The sequence below is a fragment of the Erinaceus europaeus genome, chromosome 15, assembly GCF_950295315.1.
Source record: "Erinaceus europaeus chromosome 15, mEriEur2.1, whole genome shotgun sequence".
Classification (NCBI taxonomy): Eukaryota; Metazoa; Chordata; class Mammalia; order Eulipotyphla; family Erinaceidae; genus Erinaceus; species Erinaceus europaeus.
In genome coordinates this window covers 18,382,165-18,406,019 of record NC_080176.1, presented here as the reverse complement: position 1 = coordinate 18,406,019, position 23,855 = coordinate 18,382,165, and the positions used below count along the sequence as shown (strand labels likewise).

The 23,855-nt window shown below is 47.6% G+C and overlaps 2 protein-coding genes across 5 annotated transcripts in view; one reads left to right on the top strand and one right to left on the bottom strand.

Annotated features, from left to right (window-relative positions):
* Window positions 1-118: 118 nt before the first annotated feature.
* C15H16orf92 (chromosome 15 C16orf92 homolog) lies at window positions 119-18,043 on the top strand. The gene is made up of 5 exons (XM_060174110.1): window positions 119-220; window positions 678-807; window positions 17,114-17,344; window positions 17,461-17,542; window positions 17,626-18,043. Exons 1-5 carry the CDS (start codon window positions 119-121, stop codon window positions 17,645-17,647), a joined length of 567 nt encoding a protein of 188 aa, XP_060030093.1. The 3' UTR covers window positions 17,648-18,043.
* Window positions 17,758-23,855, bottom strand: part of TLCD3B (TLC domain containing 3B) — a 29,180-nt gene continuing 23,082 nt past the window's right edge. For all 4 annotated transcript variants that reach the window (XM_060173014.1, XM_060173012.1, XM_060173013.1 and 1 more), the window contains 3 exons: window positions 19,534-19,768; window positions 19,114-19,209; window positions 17,758-18,827 (listed from right to left, as the gene is read on the bottom strand). In XM_060173014.1, the coding sequence (XP_060028997.1) occupies window positions 18,540-18,827; window positions 19,114-19,209; window positions 19,534-19,768 (619 nt within the window). In that variant the 3' untranslated portion in view covers window positions 17,758-18,539. The remainder of the gene's footprint in view (window positions 18,828-19,113; window positions 19,210-19,533; window positions 19,769-23,855) is intronic.

Below are 23,855 nucleotides of genomic sequence, written 5' to 3'. Positions count from 1 at the left end.
CCGGGGTTCCCCGACTCCTCCCGGGAGACCCGGGCCAACCCCTAGCCCTAGCGCCCCGCCGCACCCCCGCTTCCCTCCGCTCCGGGGTCTCCCCGGCCCGACCCCTGGCCTGGTTGCCATGGCGACGGCGGCTCCCGCCCCGCCCCCGTGGAGTCCGGGGCGCCCCCTCTCTGCGGGGGCGGGGCCGGGGCGGGGCCTCGAGAGCCGCAGTGACCCGGGGGCGGGCTGAGCCGCCTGCAGTCTCTCCTCCGGGATCTATCTCGGGGGTCCCCTGCCCGCTGCAATCTCGGGGTCCCCCTGCCCGGCTGCGGGAAGACTGAGGTCCCAGGATGTTCCTTCGCCTCTCCTGAGGCCCCGCGCAGCCCCCAAGAGCTGGTGTCCGTGCTCAGAGTTGGCGTCTCTTCCGGGCATCCCCTCCTCTCTGGGCCTGGGCCTGGGCCTGGGCCGGGGGTGGGGAGTGCGGGTGGGGGGCTGCTCTCTGAAAAGCCCGGAAGACCGCAGCATTCTTTCACCTGCAGCCTCGTCTGCCTGCCTGGACAAACGCCAGTCTCTGCTCCATGCTTTTCTTCCTTCATCCCAAACTTGCTGGTCCCCAAAGACAAGATCCTCGCAGTGACCTTCAGGGCCCCTCAGTGCAAGCACCACCATCCCCTTCTCTGACCTTCCCTGTCCCCTAGGTTCCTGAGGCACACCTGATCGCTGGGGGAGGATACCGCCCTCCCCGTAAGGAGTCTTCCCGGTGCTCGCCCAGGCTCAGCTCTGCTCACACCAGTCGCTCCTCCATCTACATTGCTGTCCCCAGCACCTGTAAGGAGCGACGGTGAGCAGAGGCTGCCTCAAGCTGAGCCTGGCACCAAGTTGGCATCACTCCATATAGTGAAGTAAAATAAGACTGGGTGGGAGATGGCTAGGTGGTAAGTGCTTGTCTTGCCGTGTACAGAGGCCCTGCCTTCTATCTTCCGTGTTGCATGGGCACACCATAGTCAGCACTGAATGAACCCAGATGGTGGGGCCGGGCTTTGATCTGTGTCTCTGTCTGTCTGTGTCTCTCTCTGAAAAAAAGAGTAAAGCAATGTGGCAGACAGTGCAGTGGATAAAAGCATTGGATTCTCAGGCATAAAGTGTCAATTTTGATCCTCAGTATCATGTGTGCCAGAATGATGCTTTAGACTCTCCCTCTCTCCCCCACCCCTCTCTCTTCTCTTTATCTCTCCCTCTCTCCTAGATAAACAAGTCAGACCAGGGAGATAGCTTAATGGTTATGCAGAAGGCTTTCATCCTGAGGCTCTGAAGTCCCAGGTACAATTCCTGGATCCACCAGCCTGAGCAGTGCTCTGTGAAGATGAATAAATCATATACTTGAGTTGGGGAGACAACTGAGTGATGTCATGCATGCGTGAAATGGCTTCATTTCCTGGCACTGTAGCAAGAATAAGTAATTTGGGTGGCCTGGCACGTTGTGAAGTGGGTGGAGCACAGAATCTGCAAGCATTAGGTCCCAAACTCAATTCCCAGCACCCCATATGCCAGAATGATATTCTGATCCTATCTCTTTCTCACATAAATAAATCTTTAAAATAAATAGAGACAGGTTGGGGAGAGAGAGCATAATGGTTATGCAAGAGGCTTTCATGCTTGAGGCTCTGATGTCCCCAGTTCAATCCCCAGTACTAACATAAGCTAGAGCTGAGCAGTGCTCTCATGCCCCCCCCCCAACACACTCTTATTGAAAAATAGTAAATAAGTGGTCTAAGAGGTGGCACAGTGGATAAGGCATTGGACTCTTAAGCATGAGATCCCAAGTTCAGTCCCCCGCAACACATATAACAGAGTGATGTCTGGTTCTTTCCCTCCTCCTATCTTTCTCATTAATAAGTAAATAAGAGGGCCATGCAGTAGCGCACCAGTTTAAGCGCATGTGACACAAAGCACAAGGACCCACTCAAGGATCTCCATACAAGCCCCCGGCCTCCCACCTGCAAGGGGGATCATTTCACAAGTGGTGAAGCAGGTCTGCAGGTGTCTTTCTCTCCCCCACTCAGTCTTCCCCTCCTCTCACAATTTCTCTCTGTCCTATCCAACAACAACAGCAACAAGGGCAACAAAGTCGAAAAAATGGCCTCCAGGAGCAGTAGATTCATAGTGCAGGCGTCAAACCCCAGTGATAACCCTGGAAGCAAAAATAAGTAAATAAATAAAATATTAAAATAATAAGAAATAAAATGCAACATCACTGAGCTACCTGCCCAGCCTGAGTTTTATCTGCTTGTTTGAGTGGTGTCAAGGTCTTAAACATGCATAATTCCACCATTCCCAGGTGGACTGTTTCATTTTTATTTCAGAGAAAAGAGAGAAAGGCTGACTGATTCTGGGTAGGGATGGTAGCATCATGGTTATGCAAACAGACTCTTATGCCTGAGGCTCTTAAGTCCCAGGTTCAATCTCCTGCACCAACATAAGCCAGAGCTGAGCAGAGCTCTGGCAAAAATAAACAAACAAATAAATATAAAAACTAACAAACAAAGCATACATCCAGCCCACATCACCAGAGCTTCTTCCAATATCACAGTGTCCCCACAGGTACCGAGACTTGTTAACCTCAAGCCCAGGCACGGCAAGGGACCTGTCACCTGTGTGCGCTCTGTGGAGTACCACATGCTTTTGGACACAAAGGGATATGAGACAGGAAGTCGGGTAGAAGAGCCTGAGCTCAGAGGAGAGGGCTGGGCTGGAAATATACATTCATGAGTCACCAGCGGATCGATGGTATTTAAAGCCACTGAATGAGATCACCTAGGAGAGTATAGATAGAAAAGACAGGGTCCGAGGCCCAGCTCTTTGGAAATGGACTCTTGTCGTATGCTTTACATTGGTTTGTTCGAGCCTCCGAAATTTTAACAACAGACTCTCATCAGTCAAAACTGGAGAGGGGAAACTTAGAGTAAGGAGGGTTGGATTGGGGGATTTGGCTGTTGTGCTCACTGACGATCTCTGGCAGACTGAATGAATGGAAGAGAGATCTCTCCAAGATGAGAAGTCATTTGGTGGGTTTCACAAAAGTGACTTCAATCACTGACAAACTCAGGTTACAGGAGACTGAAGAAGAAATAAAAGATGAGAGTCGGAAGGGGGCTGGGGAGACAGCAGAATGGTTCTGCAAAAGACTTTCATGCCTGAGGCTCTGAGGTCCCTGGTTCTATCCCTAGCACCACCATAAATCAAAGCTGAGCAGTGCTCTGGTAAAAATAAATAAATAAATAAAATAATAGTAACTTAAAAAAAAGTAAGAGTCGGGAGTCGGGCGGTAGCGCAGCGGGCTAAGCACACGTGGTGAAAGGACCAGCTAAGGATCCTAGTTCAAGCCCCCGGCTCCCCACCTGCAGGGGAGTCGCTTCACAGGCAGGCAGTGAAGCAGGTCTGCAGGGGTCTATCTTTCTCTCCCCCTCTTTGTCTTCCCCTCCTCTCTCCATTTCTCTCTGTCCTATCCAACAACAACGACATCAATAATAACTACAACAATAAAACAACAAGGACAACAAAAGGGAAAAAATCAATCAATATATATATATATAAAAGTAAGAGTCACAGCTCAGGAGACAGCAGAATGATTCTGCAAAAGACTTTAATGCCTGAGGCTCTGGGTTCCCAGGTTCAATCCCCAGCACCACCATAAACCAGAGTTGAGTAGTGCTATGCTAAGAAAAATAATAAGGGCAGGTGTCTATCTTTCTCTCCCCCTCTCTGTCTTCCCCTCCTCTCTCCATTTCTCTCTGTCCTATCCAACAATAACAATAATGTCAAAAACAACAATAATGGGAGTCGGGCGGTAGCACAGCAGGTTAAACGCAGGTGGCGCAAAGCGCAAGGACCAGCATAAGCAACCTGGTTTGAGCCCCCGGCTCCCCACCTGCAGGGGAGTCACTTCACAGGCGGTGAAGCAGGTCTGCAGGTGTCTGTCTTTCTCTCCCCCTCTCTGCCTTCCCCTCCTCTCTCCATCTCTCTCTGTCCTATCCAACAACAACGACATCAATAACAACAACAATAATAACTACAACAATAAAGCAACAAGGGCAAGAAAAGGGAATAAATAAATAAATATTAAAAAACAACAATAACTACAACAATAAAAAAACAAGGACAACAAAAGGGAATAAATTTAAAAAAAAAAGAAAAATAATAAATTAATGGGGGGGCGGGTGGTAGCGCAGCTGGATAAGCACACGTGGTGCGAAGCGCAAGGACAGGCCTAAGGATCTGAGTTCAAGACCCTGGCTCCCCACCTGCAGGGGGGGTCGCTTTACAAGCAGTGAAACAGGTCTGCAGGTGTCTTTCTCGCCCCCTCTCTGTCTTCTCGTCCTCTCTGATTTCTCTCTGTCCTATCCAACAACAACAACAATAAACAACAAGGGCAACAAAAGGGAAAAAATGGCCTCCAGGAGCAGTGGATACGTAGTGCAGGCACTGAGCCCCAGCAATAACCCTGGAGGCAAAAATAAATATAAAAAAAACAAATTAAGTAATGATTTTAAAAAAAAGGTAAGAGTCATGGCTAGGGAGACAGAATGGTTGTGACCTGGTGAAATAGCTCACTTGGATAGTGCGCTTTCTTTGCCGTGTGTGTGACCCAGGTTTGAGCCTCGCCCCCACCTCATTGAAAGAAGTTTCAGTGCTATGGTTTATTTCATAAATAAACCTGCCTCTCTGTCTCTGTCACTATTTTTAAAAAAGGGGGGGTGGCTGGGGAGACAGCATAATGGTTCTCCAAACAGACTTTCATGCCTGGGCCTCTGAGCTCCCATATTCAAGCCCTAGCACTACCGTCAGCCAGAGCTGAGCAGTGCTCTGGTCTCTTTGTGCATCTTCCTTTTGTTAAGATAAAAAAAAATAACGAAAAAAATTTTTTTTGCCTCCAGCATTATTGCTGGGACATTGGATAGGACAGAGAGAAATGGAGAGGGGACGGGAAAGAAAGACACCTGCAGACCTGCTTTACCGCTTGTGAAGCTACTCCCCTGCAGGTGGGGAGCCAGGGATTTAAACCGGGACCCTTCCACTGGTCCTTGTGCTTTGCGCCAACTGTGCTTAACCTGCTGCACTACCACCCAACTCCCAATGAAATATTTTTTAAAAGCAAAATGGTTATACGAATGTTTTTCTTTTTTTAATTTTTCTATATTTATTGATTTATTCCCTTTTGTTGCCCTTGTTGTTTTATTGTTGTAGTTATTATTGATGTCCTTGTTGTTGGATAGGACAGAGAGAAATGGAGAGAGGAGGGGAAGACAGAGGGGGGAGAGAAAGATAGACACCTGCAGACCTGCTTCACGGCCTGTGAAGCGACTCCCCTGCAGGTGGGGAGCTGGGGGCTCGAACCGGGATCCTTGCCGGTCCTTGTGCTTTGTGCCACGTGTGCTTAACCTGCTGCGCTACCGCCCGACTCCCATACAAATGTTTTTCAAGCCTGAGGCTCTGGCTGAATCTCTAGCACCACCATAAACTAGGGTTGAACAGTGCTCTGATAAACACACAAATCTTTATTTGAAAAAGGTAAGGAGCATTGAGATAACTCACCTGGGTGACCACCTGATGGGCCAAGTGTCAGACCCAGGTTCGAGGCCCCTCACCTCCTCAGCACACTACATAGGAACACCACAGAACTAGGAGGAGCTTCAGTTTGTGGTGTTTCCCTCCCTGTCTGTGAAGGGTTGGGTGATGGCATACTCCTCTGAGCACATACATTACCTAGTGTGAAGACCTGGGTTTGAGCCTCCAGTCCCTACCTGTAGGGGGAAACTTTGCAAGTGGTGAAGCAGGTGTGTAGGTCTCTCTCTTTTTTAATTTTTTTTTTTGCCTCCAGGGTTATTGCTGGGGTTCAGTGCCTGCATTATGAATCCACTGCTCCTGGAGGCCGTTTTTTTCCCCACTTTTGTTGCCTTTTTTGTTGCTGTTGCTCGTGCTGTTGTTCGACAGGACAGAGAGAAATGGAAAGGGGAAGGGAAGATACAGAGGAGGATAGACAGACACCTGCAGACCTGTTTCACTGCTTGTGAAGCAAACCCCCCCCCTCCCGCAGGTGGGGAGCCAGGGGCTCAAACCGGGATCTTTAAGCTGGTCCTTGCGCTTTGTGCCATGTGCGCTTAACCTGCTGTGCTGCTGTGCCACCGCCCAGTGCCCTCCGTCTCAACTCCTATCTGCCCTATTAAAAGAAAACAGAACAAACTATGAGAGCAGAAAACAACAAAACAGTAAGTGTAGCCATGGTCCTCCAAGGGCGGATACCGCAGGCTGTGGGTTTCTTTCTACCTAAGCCAGGTGTGGAGCTGACACCTAGCTGGGATAGCGCGCATTTCAATGGTTGCTACATGACTGAATGGCTAATTCACCATCTGAGTGAAAAGGGCCGTTTCTGGCCGAGAAGAGCTCCGTTTCAAGCAACTGAGAAAACGGCAACAGCAACTCCAGGCTAACTGAATACTTACTTATTTTTAATTTTTTTATTATCTTTATTTATTGGATAGAGACAACCAGAAATTGAGAGGAAAGAGAGAAGGAGAGAGGGAGACAGAGAGAGAGGAATTGGGCAGAGGTAGATAGCATAATGGTTATGCAAACAGACTGCCTGAGGCTCCGAAGTTCCATGTTCAATTCCCCCATACCACCATAAGCCAGAGCTGAGCAGTGCTCTAGAAAAAGAGAGAGAGAGGGAGTCAGGCCGTAGCACAGAGGGTTAAGCGCACATGGTGCAAAGCACAAGGACCAGCGTAAGGATCCTGGTTCAAGCCCCTGGCTCCCCATCTATAGGGAAGTCACTTCGCAAGCGGTAAAGCAGGTCTACAAGTGTCTATCTTTCTATCCCCCCTCTGTCTTCCCCTCCTCTCTCCATTTCTCTCTGTCCTATCCAACAATGACAACATCAATAATAACAACAATAAAACAGGGGCAACAAAAGGGAATAAATAAGTATTAAAAAAAAAAGAAAGAAAGAAAGTGTTAGTGAGCAAAATCAAACCACCATCCACTGCAAGGAAGCAAAAGATGTTTATTCACGAATTGCAATCCGGGCCGAGTGGCAACAGACAACAGTCTGCCAGCTCGACCCTGAACAAAGCTCAAACCATACAATTTATAGGAATTCAGACTACACTCAGGGAGGGAGAACACATCACCTTATCTGCCTATATCCAATCATTTCAAACTTAGCAAAAGCCTGATCCATTCAGAGCAAAGCCTGGGCTAGTTCTAAACATCACACCAGACCAATAGGTCACTGCCAAAGTGGGGGGTCACCACATTCTTTAGTTCTTTATTGGGACCACTGACCATCTGTTTGCAATCTATCGGGCCATCATTTGTCAGGCCATTTTTAACTGTCTGGTAACAGTATTCTGTTGCAGAGGTCATGAGGAGTCCTGCTTGCTGCAGGGTCTGTCAAAATAATTGATGGCCTCTTAGGTTCTGTCGAGGGGAAAAGGGCAAGGAATTTTCCACCTCACTGGTCAGGAAGGCAAAAAAGCAACTATATTTAAACTATTCTTAAAACTCAAACTTAAAAAAGCAACTATACTTATAACTATTTTAGAGTTACTGCCTCTAACAGAAAGAAAGAGAGAGACCTGCAGCACTGCTTTACCAGTTATAAAGCTTTCCCCCTTCTCACTGCAGGTGGGGACCAGGGGCTTGAACCTGGGTCCTTACTCACTATAACGTGTTCAGCCAGGTATGCCAACACCCAGCCCCTTATTTATTTATTTATTCATTTTATTTATTTATGAGAGGGTAGAGGGAGACGAGAGAACGAGAGCATCACTCTGGTGCATGTGATGCCTGGCATCAAACTCAGCCCCTCATGTTTGAGAGAACAATGCTTTATTCACTGCGCCACCTCCCAGGCCAAAAGGCTGACTTTTTCAGACACAGAGACAGAACACAGCACCAAAGCTCCCTACAGGGTGTGGGGGCCAGGCTCAAATTTGAGTCACACAAGACAACGCAGACACACTATCTAGGTGAGCTATTTTGCTACTTTCCCCAACCCCTTGTGTCCTGTTTCTGAGAAGAGATAAATGTAGGGAAAGAGGCACATAAATGTGGAGACACGTCATGGATGTTACTGTGCCTCCCTTTTCTTTCTTTCTTTTTTTTTTTTTTTCCCTCCAGGGTTATTGCTGGGGCTTGGTGACAACACTATGAATCCACTGCTCCTGGCCGCCATTCTTTCCATTTTATTAGATAGGACAGAGAGACATTGAGAGAGGAGTGGGAGATGGAGAGGAGGGAGAGAAAGACAGACACCTGTAGACCTGATTTACCGCTGGTGAAGCGACCCCTTCAACAGGGATCCTTGTGCAGGTCCTTGCACTTCATACTATGTGTGCTTAACCCAGTGCACCATTGCCTGACCTCCCGTTCCATTTTTTTTTTTTTTAGAAAGACATACTTATGAGAGCGAAAACTAGAGCATCACTCTGGCACATATGATGTTGGGGATTTAACTCAGGGCCTGAGACTCGCAAGACTAATATATATTTATATATTTATATATATATATATATATATATTTAATTTTTTAAAATATTTTTTCTTTATATATGGATATTGGCCAATTTTTATTTATATTTCCCAAAAATTCATGAATTATTTTTCAAATTTTTATTTGAGTTGTTTCTCTTGGTTATTGGCTAGCAAGAAGTATCTCTCCTTTAACTACAAAGCTGTTTGTCAGTTGTAGATATGACTATCACCTTTCAATATATGACTCACCTACTCCACTTGTCGAATTTTTTTTAACTTTTTTTTTTTTTGCCTCCTGGGTTTTCACTGGGACTCAGTGCCTGCACTATGAATCCACTGCTCCTAGAGGCTATTTTTTCCCTTTTGTTCCCCTTGTTGTTTATCATTGTTGTTACTATTGTTGTCATTGTTTTTGGATAGAACAGACAGAAATCAAAAGAGGAGGGGAGGATAGAGAGGGGGAGAGAAAGATAGACACCTGCAGACCTGCTTCACCGCTTGTGAAGCTACACCCCTGCAGGTGGGGATCTGGGGGCTCGAACCAGGATCCTTACACTGGTCCTTGCGCTTTAAGCCATCCATTTGATGAATTTTTAAAATTTTAAAGTTTTTTTTAAAGATTTAAACATTAATGTTAATTTCTCTTTTGTTATTAACATATACTCTGGCCAGAGAAAACTTGTCTATCCCAAGGTCAAGAAGATAGTCTTTAATGGTTCTTTCAAAACTTCACAAATGTACCCTTGATAGTCAGGTCCATGAGCTAACTGAAATTAACATTTATGTTGTGCGGGACCAGGATCAAAAGGTCATGGAACAGTAAGTTATCTAGTGATTTTAGCATTTCTACTAGTCAATGCTCTCCTCCTCCTCTCCTCCAGCTCTGTCTAAAGGTGACAATCATGACTAAGTAGCTCCTGTGGTTATGGAGACTCAGAAGTCCCCAGTTCTGCAGTCAGCAACGGTAAACACAGAAAATCTGATGTCGTAGTTGTAGTTCAAGTTTGAGGGCCCGAGAGCTGGGAATGATGTTTATTTTCTCAATTTCTCACCAGGGTTATTGCTGGGACTGCACCATGCCAAATGGTCCTTTTTTTTTTTTTTTAATTTTTAATATTTATTTATTTTTCCCTTGTTGTTTTTCATTGGTGCTGTAGTTATTATTGCTGTTGCTATTGATATCGTCGTTGTTGGCTAGGACAGAGAGAAATGGAGAGAGGAGGGGAAGACAGACAGGGGGAGAGAAAGACAGACACCTGCAGACCTGCTTCACCGCCTGTGAAGCGACTCCCCTGCAGGTGGGGAGCCGGGGGCTCAAACCGGGAGCCTGAAAATATTTTTATTTATTTATTAGTGAGAAAGATAGGAGGAGAGAGAAAGAACCAGACATCACTCTGGCACATGTGCTGCCGGGGATCGAACTCAGGACCTCATGCTTGAGAGTCCAAAGCCTTATCACTGCGCCACCTCCCGGACCACACTATATTTAATTTTTAAATTTATTTATTTTCCCTTTTGCTGCCCTTGTTTTTGTTTTCTGTTTAAGTACTATTTTTCTTTATTGGGGAATTAATGTTTTACATTCAACAGTAAGTACAATAGTTTGTACATGCATAACATTCCCCAGTTTCCCATATAACAATACAACCCCCACTAGGTCCTCTGAATCCTTCTTGGACCTGTATTCTCCCCACCCACCCACCCCAGAGTCTTTTACTTTGGTGCAATACACCAATTCCATTTCAGGTTCTACTTCTGTTTACTTTTCTGATCTTGTTTTTCAACTTCTGCCTGAGAGTGAGATCATCCCATATTCATCCTTCTGTTTGTGACTTATTTCACTCAACATGATTTTTTCAAGGTCCATCCAAGATCGGCTGAAAACGGTGAAGTCACCATTTCTTACAGCTGAGTAGTATTGCATTGTGTATATAGACCACAACTTGCTCAGCCACTCATCTGTTGTTGGACACCTGGGTTGCTTCCAGGTTTTGGCTATTACAAATTGTGCTGCCAAGAACATATGTGTACACAGATCTTTTTGGATGGATGTGTTGGGTTCCTTAGGATATATCCCCAGGAGGGGAATTGCAGGGTCATAGGGTAGGTCCATTTCTAGCCTTCTGAGAGTTCTCCAGACTGTTCTCCACAGAGGTTGGACCAATTGACATTCCCACCAGCAGTGCAGGAGGGTTCCTTTGACCCCACACCCTCTCCAGCATTTGCTGCTGTTACCTTTTCTGATATATGACATTCTCACAGGAGTGAAGTGATATCTTGTTGTTGTCTTGATTTGCATTTCTCTGACAATCAGAGACTTGGAGCATTTTTTCATGTGTTTCTCGGCCTTTTGGATCTCTTCTGTGGTGAATATTCTGTCCATGTCCTCCCCCCATTTTTGGATGGGGTTATTTGTTGTCTTGTTGTTGAGTTTGGCAAGCTCTTTATATATGTTGGTTATTAAACTCTTGTCTGATGTATGGCATGTAAAGATCTTCTCCCATTCTGTGAGGGGTCTCTTGGTTTGGGTAGTGGTTTCTTTTGCTGTGAAGAAGCTTTTTAATTTGATGTAGTCCCATAGGTTTATACTTGCCTTAGTCTTCTTTGTAACTGGATTTGTTTCATTGAAGATGTCTTTGAAATTTATGCGGAAAATAGTTCTACCAATATTTTCTTCTAAGTATCTGATAGTTAGTGGTCTAACATCCAAGTCCCTGATCCACTTGGAATTTACTTTTGTATTTGGTGAAATACAGTGGTTCAGTTTCATTCTTCTGCATGTTTCAAGCCATTGTTTCCAAAACCATTTGTTGAAGAGACTCTGCTTTTCCCATTTAATAGTCTGAGCCCCCTTTGTCAAAGATTAGATGTCCATAGGTGTGGGGGCTCACTTCTGGGCTCTCAATTCTATTCCACTAGTAAGTGTGTCTATTCATGTTCCAGTACCAAGCAGTTTTGATGACAATGGCCCTATAAAACAATTTGAGGTCTGGGATTGTGATGCCTCCAGTTCTGTTCTTTTTTCTCAAGATTGTTTTGGCAATTCTAGGTCTTTTCTGGTTCCAGATAAACATTTGTAGCATTTGTTCTATTCTCCTAAAAAATGTGCTTGGGATCTTGATGGGGATAGCATTAAATTTGTAGATGGCTTTGGGTAGTATATTCATTTTGATGATGTTAATTCTACCAACCCATGAACATAGAATATCTTTCCACTTCTTTGTGTCTTTTTCAATTTCCTTGACTGGTGACTCATAATTTTCAGTATACAAGTCTTTCACTTCTTTGGTTAGGTTTACTCCTAGATATTTTATTGTTTTTTTTTTGCTATAGTAAAAGGAATTGATTTCTGGATTTCAATTTCTTCTAACTTAGTGTTTTCATAGAGGAATGCCACTGACTTTTGAATGTTACTTTTGTAGCCTGACACCTTACTATATTGCCTCATGATGTCCAAAAGCTTCTTGTTGGATTCCTTAGGTTTTTCTATGTATACTATCATGTCATCTGCAAATAGGGAGAGTTTGACTTCTTCTCTTCCAATCTGTATCCCTTTAATTCCTTGCTCCTGCCTGATTGCTATGGCAAGAACTTCCAACACTATGTTGAATAGTAATGGTGATAGTGGGCAACCCTGTCTAGTACCTGATCTGAGGGGAAATGCTTCCAGTTTTTCACCATTGAGTATGAAGTTGGCTGTAGGTTTGCTATATATAGACTCCACTATCTTCAGGAATTTTCCATCTATTCCCATTTTTTGTAGTGTTTTGATCATAAAGGGATGTTGTATTTTGTCAAAGGCTTTCTCTGCATCTATTGATATGACCATGTGGTTTTGGTCTTGCTTTTGTTGATGTGGTGGATCACATTGATTGATTTACGTATATTAAACCAACCTTGCATGCCTGGGATAAACCCCACTTGGTCATGATGAATAATCTTTTTGATAAACTGCTGTATCTGGTTGGCTAGAATTTTGTTTAATATTTTCGCATCTATGTTCATCAGAGATATAGGTCTGTAGTTTTCTTTTTTGGTTGTGTCCCTGTCTGCTTTTGGTATCAGAGTGATGTTGGCTTCATAGAAGCTGGCAGGGAGTATTCCAGTGTCTTCAGTCTTCTCAAAGACTTTTAAAAGTAGAGGTATTAGTTCTTCTTTGAAGGTTTTGTAGAATTCACTTGTAAAACCATCTGGTCCAGGACTTTTATTTTTGGGGAGATTTTTGATAACTGTTTCAATTTCATTAGCTGTGATGGGCCTGTTCATGTTATCCACTTCCTCTGTACTTAGTTTTGGAAGTTGGTAGGTATCTAGGAAATCGTCCATTTCTTTCAGGTTCTCTAGCTTGATGGCATATAATTGTTCATAGAAGCCTCGCATGATATGTTGAATTTCTGCGGTGTCTGTTGTGATATCTCCTCTTTCATTTAGTATCTGATTTATTTGGGTCTTCTCCCTTTTTTGTTTTGTGTGTCTGGCTAAAGGTTTGTCAATTTTGTTCACTCTTTCGAAGAACCAACATTTACTTTCGTTGATCTTTTGTATGGTTTTCCTATTCTCAATGTTATTTATTTCTGTCCTAACTTTAGTGATTTCTGTCCTTCTGGTTGCTTTAGGATTCCTTTGTTCTTCTTCTTCTAGTTCTTTAAGATGTGCAATCAGGCTGGTTATTTGTGCTTTTTCTTGTTTCCTAATGTGTGCTTGTATAGCTATGAACTTCCCTCTCAGGACTGCCTTAGCTGTGTCCCAAATATTTTGAGAGCTTGTGTCTTCATTTTCATTGAAGTCTTGAAACATTTTGATTTCTTCCTTGATTTCCTCTTTGACCCAGAGGTTGTTAAGAAGTGTACTGTTGAGCTTCCACATTTTGGGACTATTATTAATCTTTTGTTGATTATTAATTGTTAGTTTAATTCCACTGTGGTCTGAGAAGATGCTTGGGATGATTTCAATGCTCTTGAATTGGCTGATGCTATCTTTGTGGCCTAACATAGGGTCTATCCTTGAGAATGACCCATTTGGATTTACCCACTGCACTACTGCCCAACTCCCAAGACTAATATATTTTATGGACATTACCTCTGTCACTTAATCAATTATTTATTTATATTATTATTTTAGACAGAGAAAGTGAGGGGGAGAGTCAGAGGGGGACATTAAGAGACCCACAGCACTGAAGTGTCCTCTAATGAGGTGGCTCCCAGGCTCGAGCCTGGATCACACACACACCACTATCTTTGTGAGCTGGCCCTTAGTCATTTATTTTTATTTTTTGCCTTGCCTGTGAACCACACGTGTGTGATTCTGGTCTCCCAGACTGACTTTTTCTTTTTCTTTTTGATAGAGACAGAAATGATCACAGAGATAAAGGAGGACTGAGGACAGCACCACTCCACCATCCATGGTAGCCAGTGGACCATCCCCTGCACCTCCTTCTCCCCTCTCACCTCCAGCTCCACCCCCCCCCCCCAGGGTTTAGACAAAGGTGCCTGAGAAGCCTCTGTAGCACCTAGACCTGCTTTAAGATGGGGGCTGGTTGGTAGCGCAGCGGGTTAAGCACAAGTGGTGCAAAGCACTAGGACCTGTGTAAGGATCCCGGTTCAGCCCCCAGTTGCTTCACAGGCGGCGAAGCAGGTCTGCAGTTGTCTGTCTTTCTCTCCCCCTCTCTGTTTTCCCCTCCTCTCTCCATTTCTCTCCTATCCAACAATAATGACAGCAATAACAACAACAATTATAACAAAAAGAAAGAAAGAAAACAGGGAACAGCAGGCAGGCATGGGCACTGCTGCCACCTAGTGGTAAATAACTGTGATTTCTTTTCTTTCTTTCTTTTTTTTTTTTTTTAATGCCTCCAGGGTTATCCATGGGGGCTCAGTGCCTGTACTACAAAGCCACTGCTCCTGGAGGCCATCTTCTTCCATTTTGTTGTTCTTGTTGCTATTGCTATTTTTGGATAGGTCAGAGAAATGGAGAGAGGAGGGGAAGACAGAGAGGTGGAGAGAAAGATAGACACCTTCAGACCTGCTTCATCGCCTGTGAAGCGAACCCCCTTGGCAGGTGGGGAGCCAGAGACTCAAACCAGGATCCTTATGTGGGTCCTTGCACTTACAGGATGTGTGCTTAACCCGCTGTGCTATCACCCAGCCCCCTGACCTTATTCTTAATCTTTCCGTCATCAGCTGAGCCTGAGAGAATTTGGGGGCATGGAGAAAACTTCTGGCCCTGATTTTTGTTTTGGGGGGAGGAGCTGGTGCAAGGCAAGGCAGACCTCAGGGAGGAAAGCACACCCCATTCAAAAGACAGTGTTAACCATTTTATTTTCCTTCTCTGTCCCTTGGTTCCTTCTTGTGTACAAGGAGAGTAATAGTACCTACTTGAGGGTCCCATGGTTAAAGGGATCAGTGTTTGGCATAATAACAAAGACTCAGTTAATGCCACCCTGCAGTGATGCAGTGGCTAGAACACTGAACTTATAAGCATGAGGTCCTGAGTTCAATGTGCCAGAGTGATGCTCTGGTTCTTCCCTCCCCATATATATTCATTAAGTTAGAAAGAATGTCTTCAAATAAATGCTATGGCCCAGAAGGTGGTGCAGTGTTAAAGCATTGGATTCTGAAGCACAAGGTCCTAAGTTACCTGGCATCACATGTGCTAGAGTGATGCTGTTTATTTATTTATTAATTCCCTTTTGTTTCCCTTGTTTTATTGTTGTGATTATTATTGTTGTTATTGATGTTGGCATTGGATAGAACAGAGAGAAATAGAGAGAGGCGGGGAAGACAGAGAGGAGGAGAGAAAGATAGATACCTGCAGACCTGCTTCACTGCCTGTAAAGCGACTCCCCTGCAGGTGGGGAGCCGGGGGCTTGAACCTCGATCCTTACGCCGGTCCTTGCACTTTGTGCCATATGCACTTAACCTGCTGTGCTACCATCTGACTCCTGATGCTGGCTTTTTTTCTCTCTCTCCTTTCTCATAAATAAATAGATAAATACTATCGTGAGTGATTCAAGGGTAACTCTGTCCCCCTGTCCAATGCAGCTTTCCTGGATGGTGGGGTGCAGGAGAGCATAATGGTTCTGGAAAAAAAAATAAATACTCAAGCGCATGTGGCATGAAGGATCCCAGTTTGAGCCCCCGGCTCCCCACCTGCAGGGGAGTCGCTTCACAGCCGGTGAAGCAGGTCTGCAGGTGTCTATCTTTCTCTCCCCCTCTCTGTCTTCCCCTCCTCTCTCCATTTCTCTCTGTCCTATCCAACAACAACATCAATAACAATAACAATAAAAAACAAGGGCAACAAAAAGGAAAATAAATAAATATAAAAAAAATAAAATAAAGTGGTCTGGGAGGTGGTACAGTGGATAAAGTAATAGACTCTCAAGCATGAGGTCCAGAGTTCGATCTCCAGCAGCACATGTACCAGAGTGATGTCTTGTTCTTTCTCTCTCTCTTCCTATCCCTCTTATTGATAAATAAATAAAATATTTAAAATAAAATAAAATAGACTGTCTGGTTAAAAATAAGGATAATAGAGGTCCAGGAGTTGGTGCAGTGGATAAAGCATTAGACTCTCAAGCATGAGGTCCTGAGTTCAGTTCCTGGTAGCTCATGTACCAGAGTGATGTCTGGCTCTCTCTCCTCCTACTTTTCTAATAAATAATATTTATTTAAAATAAGGATTGTACAAACTACTGTGCTTACTGTTGAATGTAAAACATTAATTCCCCCAAAAAATAGTACTAAAAAAAAAGAATGGGGGTCGGGCGGTGGCGCAGTGGGTTAAGCGCACGTGGCGCAAAGCGCAGGGACCGGCGTAAGGATCCGGCTGGAGCCCCCGGCTCCCCACCTGCAGGGGAGTCGCTTCACGGGCGGTGAAGCAGGTCTGCAGGTGTCTATCTTTCTCTCCCCCTCTCTGTCTTCCCCTCCTCTCTCCGTTTCTCTCTGTCCTATCCAACAACAAAGCAACGTCAATAATGGCAATAATAACCGCAAGGAGGCTGCAACTAGGGCAACAAAAAGGGGGGGAAATGGCCTCCAGGAGCGGTGGATTCATGGTGCAGGCACCGAGCCCAGCAATAACCCTGGAGGAAAAAAAAAAAAGAATAATAAATGTCTTTCAGCAAAAGTGCCTCACTAAGCATCCATCCCATTTATAAGTCATTCCAAAGGAAGACCCTGTGGGCTCCAGCCTCTCTCCTTCTGACTAGGGTCTGGGGGAAGGGTCCTGGCTTCTAGCACTTAGTCTTCTCCCTGAATTTTAGGGGACATGTGATCAGAATGCCTCTAGACTATGACATCATAGTCCCTATCCCTATGACATAAATGTGACACCAAGTCATGAGGCTGTGGCTGTGGGTGTGGCTGGCTGGGCTGGGGACCTTAGAAGCAGGTGGGGAGCCATCCCAGCAGCCATGGCATCAAGAAAGACTTGGGAGGAAGGGCTGATGCCCCCGTGGGGCTGGGAGGCCAAGTCTCCTGCTCACCCCCCACCCCCACCCTCCCTGCCCATCTTGGTCCTCAGTGGAGAGTTCTGCTGATCCTCGAGAAAGTTCTGGAACAAAATCAAGTCCCTGCGTAACTATCCTAAGGCCATATGACCTGAGTCTGTCTCGGCCTCCAGGGATGGTGCAGAGGGTGCTGGGCTCTTGTCACAGGCCTGTACTCTGTATCCCCAGCACCCAGTGTGAGAAGAGCAGAGAGTCTGGTATTGGGAGCAGAGACTACATCGTCCTTAGACCAGCGTGAATTCTTTGATTACCCAGACTCAGACCAAGTCCAGCTTCTGGCTGTGGCCCAGTTCATTGGAGAGAGACCTGTCCTCTTTGTGGACTCAAGTAGGAAGCAGTTGGAGGGGCCTCCCCATGCTATGTTGGGGGTCTGTGGGACAGTTGCCCTTGGCCTTACTGTTGGAGGTGACCCAGGCCCCTGTCTCCCCTTCCTTGTCTGGCAGGTTCCAGGGTCTTCAACCACATCCTGGTGGGTGTGCTGGTGGCAGCCTTTCTCTTCATCTTTTTCCAGTTCTGCACACACCTGTGAGGCCAACCCCTGCCCTCAGCCCCTCCCCACCTCCCTGTCCTTGGTGAGGAAGGTAACCTCTGATCTCTTGACCCCACAGGAGCTGCCAGAAAGGAGCCTAAGAAGCCAGACCAACCCACCTCCTCTCCTGCCAACGGGTGAAGGTCTGGTTTTTCTCCCCCAGCCAACAATGCTCCCTGTCCCAAATAATTGGATGGAGAGAGAGAGGGCCTTGGCGTTCGGGCAGATCGTCTTTATTAGCGGTCTGTAAAGCACCTCCCAGGGTCCCCGACCCCAGATTGGAGGAAGCTTGGAGAGGTCTGTAGCACCAGGGACATGCCAGGGCCCGAGGGCGAGATGTGCAGCCTGCTGGGGCCGGAGCTGGGCGCCCCTCGCTGGCCCGGGATGTTCAGCGCTGGTAAACTGGGTGGGGGTCGCAGCCGCCTGCCTCCCTCCCTCCCCCACCCCACCCCCAACAAACTAGTTTGAATTTGGGCGAATAAATAAAATAAATACGATTCCTCAGGCTGGCCTCCCCTGGAGGAGCCGCGGAGTGGGGGCTGCTTAGGGGGGTCCCCGCCTTCCCAGAAGAGGGGAGCTCAGAGGACTGTGCAGCAGGGGGCGCTGGGGTGGCCTTGGCGGCGGAGTCTCCTGGTCCCCCGGGTTCCCTGGCTGCTTCTCCCCGCAGCCCTCGTGGCCCTCACGCCCCAGCCCGGCGGGTGGGAAGCGGGGTTCCCTTCACCACCTCCGTCCTCTGCTTCTCTCAGCCCGGGAGGCTGGTCCGAGAAGGGGTGTGCAAGATGGGGTTCTCCGCACTCTGCTCAGGCACTGTGGGGAGCAGGAACCCCTTCTCCCCGCCCTTCCATTCCGCCTGGTCCCCGGCCCCTCCCCCGTCCGAGTCCATCCGGCAGTCCGGGCTGTCTGGGCCAGGGGGCCCCCCGCCCCCCACACCCCAGTCCCGTAGCCCAGTCCCCGTGGGGAAGCGGCGGGGAGGGGCGGTCCCTGGCCCCGCTCTCAGTCCTGGGGCTGATCCAGAGAGGGCGGCGGGGATCCCCGGGGCCGGAAGAGGCGGCAGGCCCCGCGGCAGATGAGGAAGAACCAGTAGAGTTGGGGGGCGAGCAGCAGCGCAGCGCCCAGGTTGATGTGGGCCGGGATGGCGAGGGGCACGGCGAGCAGCGGAAGGCCGGCGTGGCGCCCGTAGGCCCAGTACAAGTAGGGGAAGAGCAGCACCCGGCAGCACAGGAAGCTGAGCAGCATCAGGGCCCCGTTCACCTTGTGCAGCAGCGTGTGCTGCTGCTTGTACTGCGGGGACGGGGCACCGTGAGGCCACGCCCCCACGAGGGTCCGCCCTCTGTGCTGCGAAGGGGCGGGGCAAGACCCAGTAAGGCCCGCCCACGTCCCGGCTCCGCCCACTCCGCCCCGGGGGTATGGGCGGGGCATCCAAGGTCCCGCCTTCTGGAGTACAAGGGGCGGGGCGTCGTGATGTCTGGCTCACACAGGCCACCCCCACCCACTCACCCCGCCCAGACTTGACTCTACCTGTCCTTCCCCCAAACCCCGATTTGGTGGCAGTGTCAGGTCCTCTCACCTGAATGAGGATCTTGCCCAGGCAGACGAAGGGGGTGCTGACCTCTGCCATCAGCAAGCATCCCAGAAAGAAATCTCCTTTGCCCTGACGCCACACCTAGGGGCAGGAAGCAAAGAAGTGACCTCCCCCTGGCCTCGCTGGGTCTCTTTCCTGTCTCAGTCACTTTGGGGGATGCTTAACTGCGCGTCTGGACAGGTGCACAGTAAGTAGCAAAGCTGCGATTCAGAGGCTCAGAAATGCCCAGAGACAGGTGAGAAGCTGCACTTAGCGCCAGACCCTCCTTCCTCTAAGGCTAGTCTGATGCTTCAGAACCCCACACTTGGAGGGGACATTCCTGACTCTCTTTGCTGCTGGGATGTGCACCCCAGGCTTCCCAGGCTCCAGGATGTGGGGGCCCCAGCTCTCAGTACCCTGACTCACCACAGATAACGGGAAGCACACGAGTACCATGACCGCGTGGTGAAGAACCATGAGGAACTCCTTGTACAGGTAACCACGCACCACGGCCCAGGTGCTGCCCGGGGCCGGGGGCCCCCCTTCGTCGCCTCCATGCCCCTTGACTTGGTGCTTGTGCCAGTGGCAGAGGAACATGGCGTAGATGTCATAGATGAAGTAGGGTACAGCGAACTGCGTGTAAGCTGAGGAAAGCCAGTGCCTGCCAGGCAGAGAGAGAAATATCAAGGACAGAAGGAGCCGGATGCAGCATTTGCTCAGTGAGTCAGATCTCAAGTGATATTCATAACCCTGAGATGAAAGTGGACACTCAAGTTACAGGATGGAGCTCAAGGAGAGAGAGAAATTTGCCCGACTGTGCACAGTCCCCTGGCTGGTAAGTAGTGTTGACTTTAGAACCCACTCATTGTCTATATTCATCCATTCATTCATTCATTCATTCATATTCTCAAGCTTTCTCTGTGATATGGTGAATTGGGTGGGAGAAAAAGGAAAACAGATCAAAAGACAGTCATAGGGGATTTGGGAGATGGCTCACCCAGCAAGGCACAAGCTTTATCATGCATGAGGACCTGGGTTTGAGTTCCTCTCCCCATCTCTGGCCACTATGTCAGAGCACTAGGCAAAGGGGAAACTTCTCTTTCTTCTCCTTGTCTCTCTGCCTTCCTGCCTCCCCTCACCTTCCCATTCTCTCTCTCTCTCTCTCTCTCTCTCTCTCCACTTTCTCTCTCTCTCTACATATATATATATATATATAGGTATATATATATATATATATATACACCTATATACATATATATATATTCATATTCTATTGAGAATAGTGGAATCATTCAGGTCCCAGTGAAGCCCTAGAGGCAAGGTATAAAAAAGATAGTCACTGGGGTCGGGCAGTAGTGCAGCAGGTTAAGTGCACGTGGCGCAAGGTGCAAGGACCGGCGTAAGGATCCTGGTTCAAGCCTCCAGCTCCCCACCTGCAGGGGGGGGTCCCTTCACAGGCAGTGAAGCAGTTCTGCAGGTGTCTATCTTTCTCTCCCCCTCTCTGTCTCCCCTCCTCTCTCAATTTCTCTCTGTCCTATCCAGCAACAACAACAATGACAACAATAATAATGACAACAACTAGGGTAACAATAAGGGCAACAAAAAATGGGAAAAAATGGCCTCCAGGAGCAGTGAATTTGTATTGCAGGCACCGAACCCCAGCAATAACCCTGGAGGCAAAAAAAAAAAAAAGATAGTCACAGACCAAAGGGCAAATATGAAGTAACGTGCTCTGGGAGGTGGCTCAGTAGATAAAGCATGAGGTCCCTAGTTCAATCCCCAGCAGCACATGTACCAAAGTCTTGTTTGGTTCTCTCTCTCTTCCCTCCTGTCTTTCACATGAATAAAATATTCCAAAAAATACAGAGTAAGGAAGTGAGCTCAGGTAAGGTTAGGACAAATGATAGCACAAATGACAGAGGGGGCTGGGTGGGGGTGCAACCAGTAAAGTGCATTAGTTCCCATGTGTGAGGACATGGGTTCAAGCTCCCCAGTCCCCGCCTGCACAGGGAAACTTCATAAGTGATGTCTTTCTTTTGCTCTCCTCCTCTCTCCCTCTTTCCCATCCTGTTTCTCTGTCTCTATTGTAATTTTTCAAAAAGTACTGGGAGTAGTGGATTTTTCATGTAGGCACCAAGCCCCAGTGATAACCCTGGTGGCAAATAAATTAATTTAAAAAATGAGTGGTCTGGGAGGTGGTGCAGTGGATAGGGCACTAGACTCTCAAGCATGAGGTCCTGAGTTCAATCCCTGGCAGCACATGCACCAGAGTGATGTCTGGTTCTTTCCCTCTCTCCTCATATCTTTCTCATTAATAAATTCTGGAAGTCGGGTGGTAGCACAATGGGTTAAGTGCAGGTGGCGTAAAGTGCAAGGACCACTGTAAGGATCCCGGTTCGAGCCCCTGACTCCCCACCTGCAGGGGAGTCCCTTCATAGGCAGTGAAGCAGGTCTGCAGGTGTCTATCTTTCTCGCCCCCTCTCTGTCTTCCCCTCCTCTCTCCATTTCTCTCTATCCTATCTAACAACAATGACATCAATAACAACAATAATGGCTACAACAACAATAAAAAAGGTCAAAAAAAGGGGAAAATAAATATTAAAAATAAATAATGATAGTGGGGGCCAGGTGGTGGCACACCTGGTTAAGTGCATAGATTACAGTGGACAAGGAACCAGGTACAAGCCCCTGGTCCTCACCTGCAGGGTGAAGCTTTACAAGTAGTGAAGCAGGGCTGTCTCTCTCTCTCTCTCTCTCAATCTCTATCCCCTCAATTTTTCTCTGCCTCTATCCAATAATATACATATATTTTTAAATAAATACACAAAATGAGAGTGGAGGGGGAGTCTTTACTGGCAGCACTGAATCCTTATTCCATGCAGATGCTATTCCAGTAGTCTAAATGTACACCTCAGCCTCTAAAAACACAAGCTTCATTATGCAGCCCTGTTGCACACAGGAGGAAACAAAGGGTCTAGGTAACCTGGCTAAGGAACAAGCATGAGTAGCCTGACCCCATGGCTCCCAGCCTCACCCCGCTGGCTCTAGCTTGGAGACAGGAGGAGGGGGCGGTTCTGGGGCTGCCTGAGTGTGGCCCCACTCCCTGCTTCTCCAGGTCCAGCCCAGCACTAAGGAGAAAACACTTAGTGAAAGGAGCCAAGAAAGCTCTGTGTATGCTGAGAGTAAACAAAAATTGAAAACTGCATGAATATGCAACATTGGATTTTTCCCCCTTCTTGAGTCAGCACACCCTTAAATATTGTAGTCCTGTGACAGGTCTGAGGTGGGGGCAGGGGGCCAGTCAAAGAGGCAATTTCCACATAAGGATCCTGGTTCGAGCCCCCAGTTCCCCACCTGCAGGGGAGTCGCTTCACAGGCGGTGAAGCAGGTCTGCAGGTGTCTCTCTTTCTCTCTGCCTCTCTGTCTTCCTCTCCTGTCTTCATTTCTCTGTGTCCTATCCAACAATGACGACATCAATAACAGCAACAATAATAACTACAACAATAAAACAAGGGCAACAAAAGGGAATAAATAAATGAATGAATATTAACAACAAACAAAAAAAGAGGCAGTTTCCAGGGTGAGTTGCCCTGTTGGGTGGAGGGACAGAAAGTGCTGAAACCAAGTGTGAGGAGTGAGAACAGGTTGGGGGACTGGGGGACGAGGAGGAGAAATGAGGCAGAATGTAAGTGGGGAAGAGGGGTAGGCAGGCCTGGAGGGTACATGACAGCCCTCCAGCTGGACTGATTTCAGGAAAAAGAGGATCCGAGTCCCACGTGGAAATGAAGCATGTGGCCAGGAAGGAGAAAGAGAGGAAAGGAGAGCAGCAACCATGCTTAGAAAGGGCTGGAGTGGGCAGGGGGAGATAGCACGATGAATATGCAAAGAGTGAGGCCCTGAAGTCCAGGTTCAATGATTCTGCCCTCCCCCTCCCTGCACTACCATAAACCAGAGCTGAGCAGTGCTCTGATAAAAAAACAAAACAAAAACAAAAACCAAACTGAAGTATCAGTAGAGCCCAAGTGGAAGGGGTTCAAGGCAGCTGGGCAATGGTGCACTCAGTAGAGCACACACATTACCATGTGCAAGGCCCTGGGTTCAAGTCCCTGTTCCCCAGCTATAAGTGAGAAGCTTTACAGGTGGAGAAGCAGGTCTGCAGGTCCCTCCCTCTCTCTCTCTTTCTCTCTCTCTCCCCCCTTTCAATTTCTCTGTCCTATCAAAAGAAGAAAGAAAAAAAAGTAAATGCCTAGTGACCCAGGAAAAGTTAATGCTGGCAGTGGCCCAGACAGCCGACTCCAGCACCCATGGGACGAGAGGACCCCTGGTTTGCCACACAGGATGGGGACAGTCAGGCCTCAGCTGCAACACAAAGGGTTAAACTCACACCCACCCCTCTAGCAATTAGGTGCTAGAGCAGAACAGCTGCTGTGCCTGGATTAGCCCTGATCCCCCACATCACTTGAGGATTAGAAAGGACAGGCAGAACAGACCTGGGGAGGCACACATGAGCTGGAGGTGACCCCATAAGGCAAGAGGAAGTGGGAGGGATCTGGCTCTTGGGGAGGGGGGAGGCACAAGGAGGAAGCCATGTCACTTTCACCAGGACAGAGCCTGAAGGGCTGAACCCCCACCTCCTGCTAGCCAGACCTGCCTCTGGTGTTTGACACACACCATGCTTTGTCAACCTCATTCCTCTTAGTGGCCTTTGCAGAGGGGCGGACCAGTAATCCACAGGCGAGGGAACACCT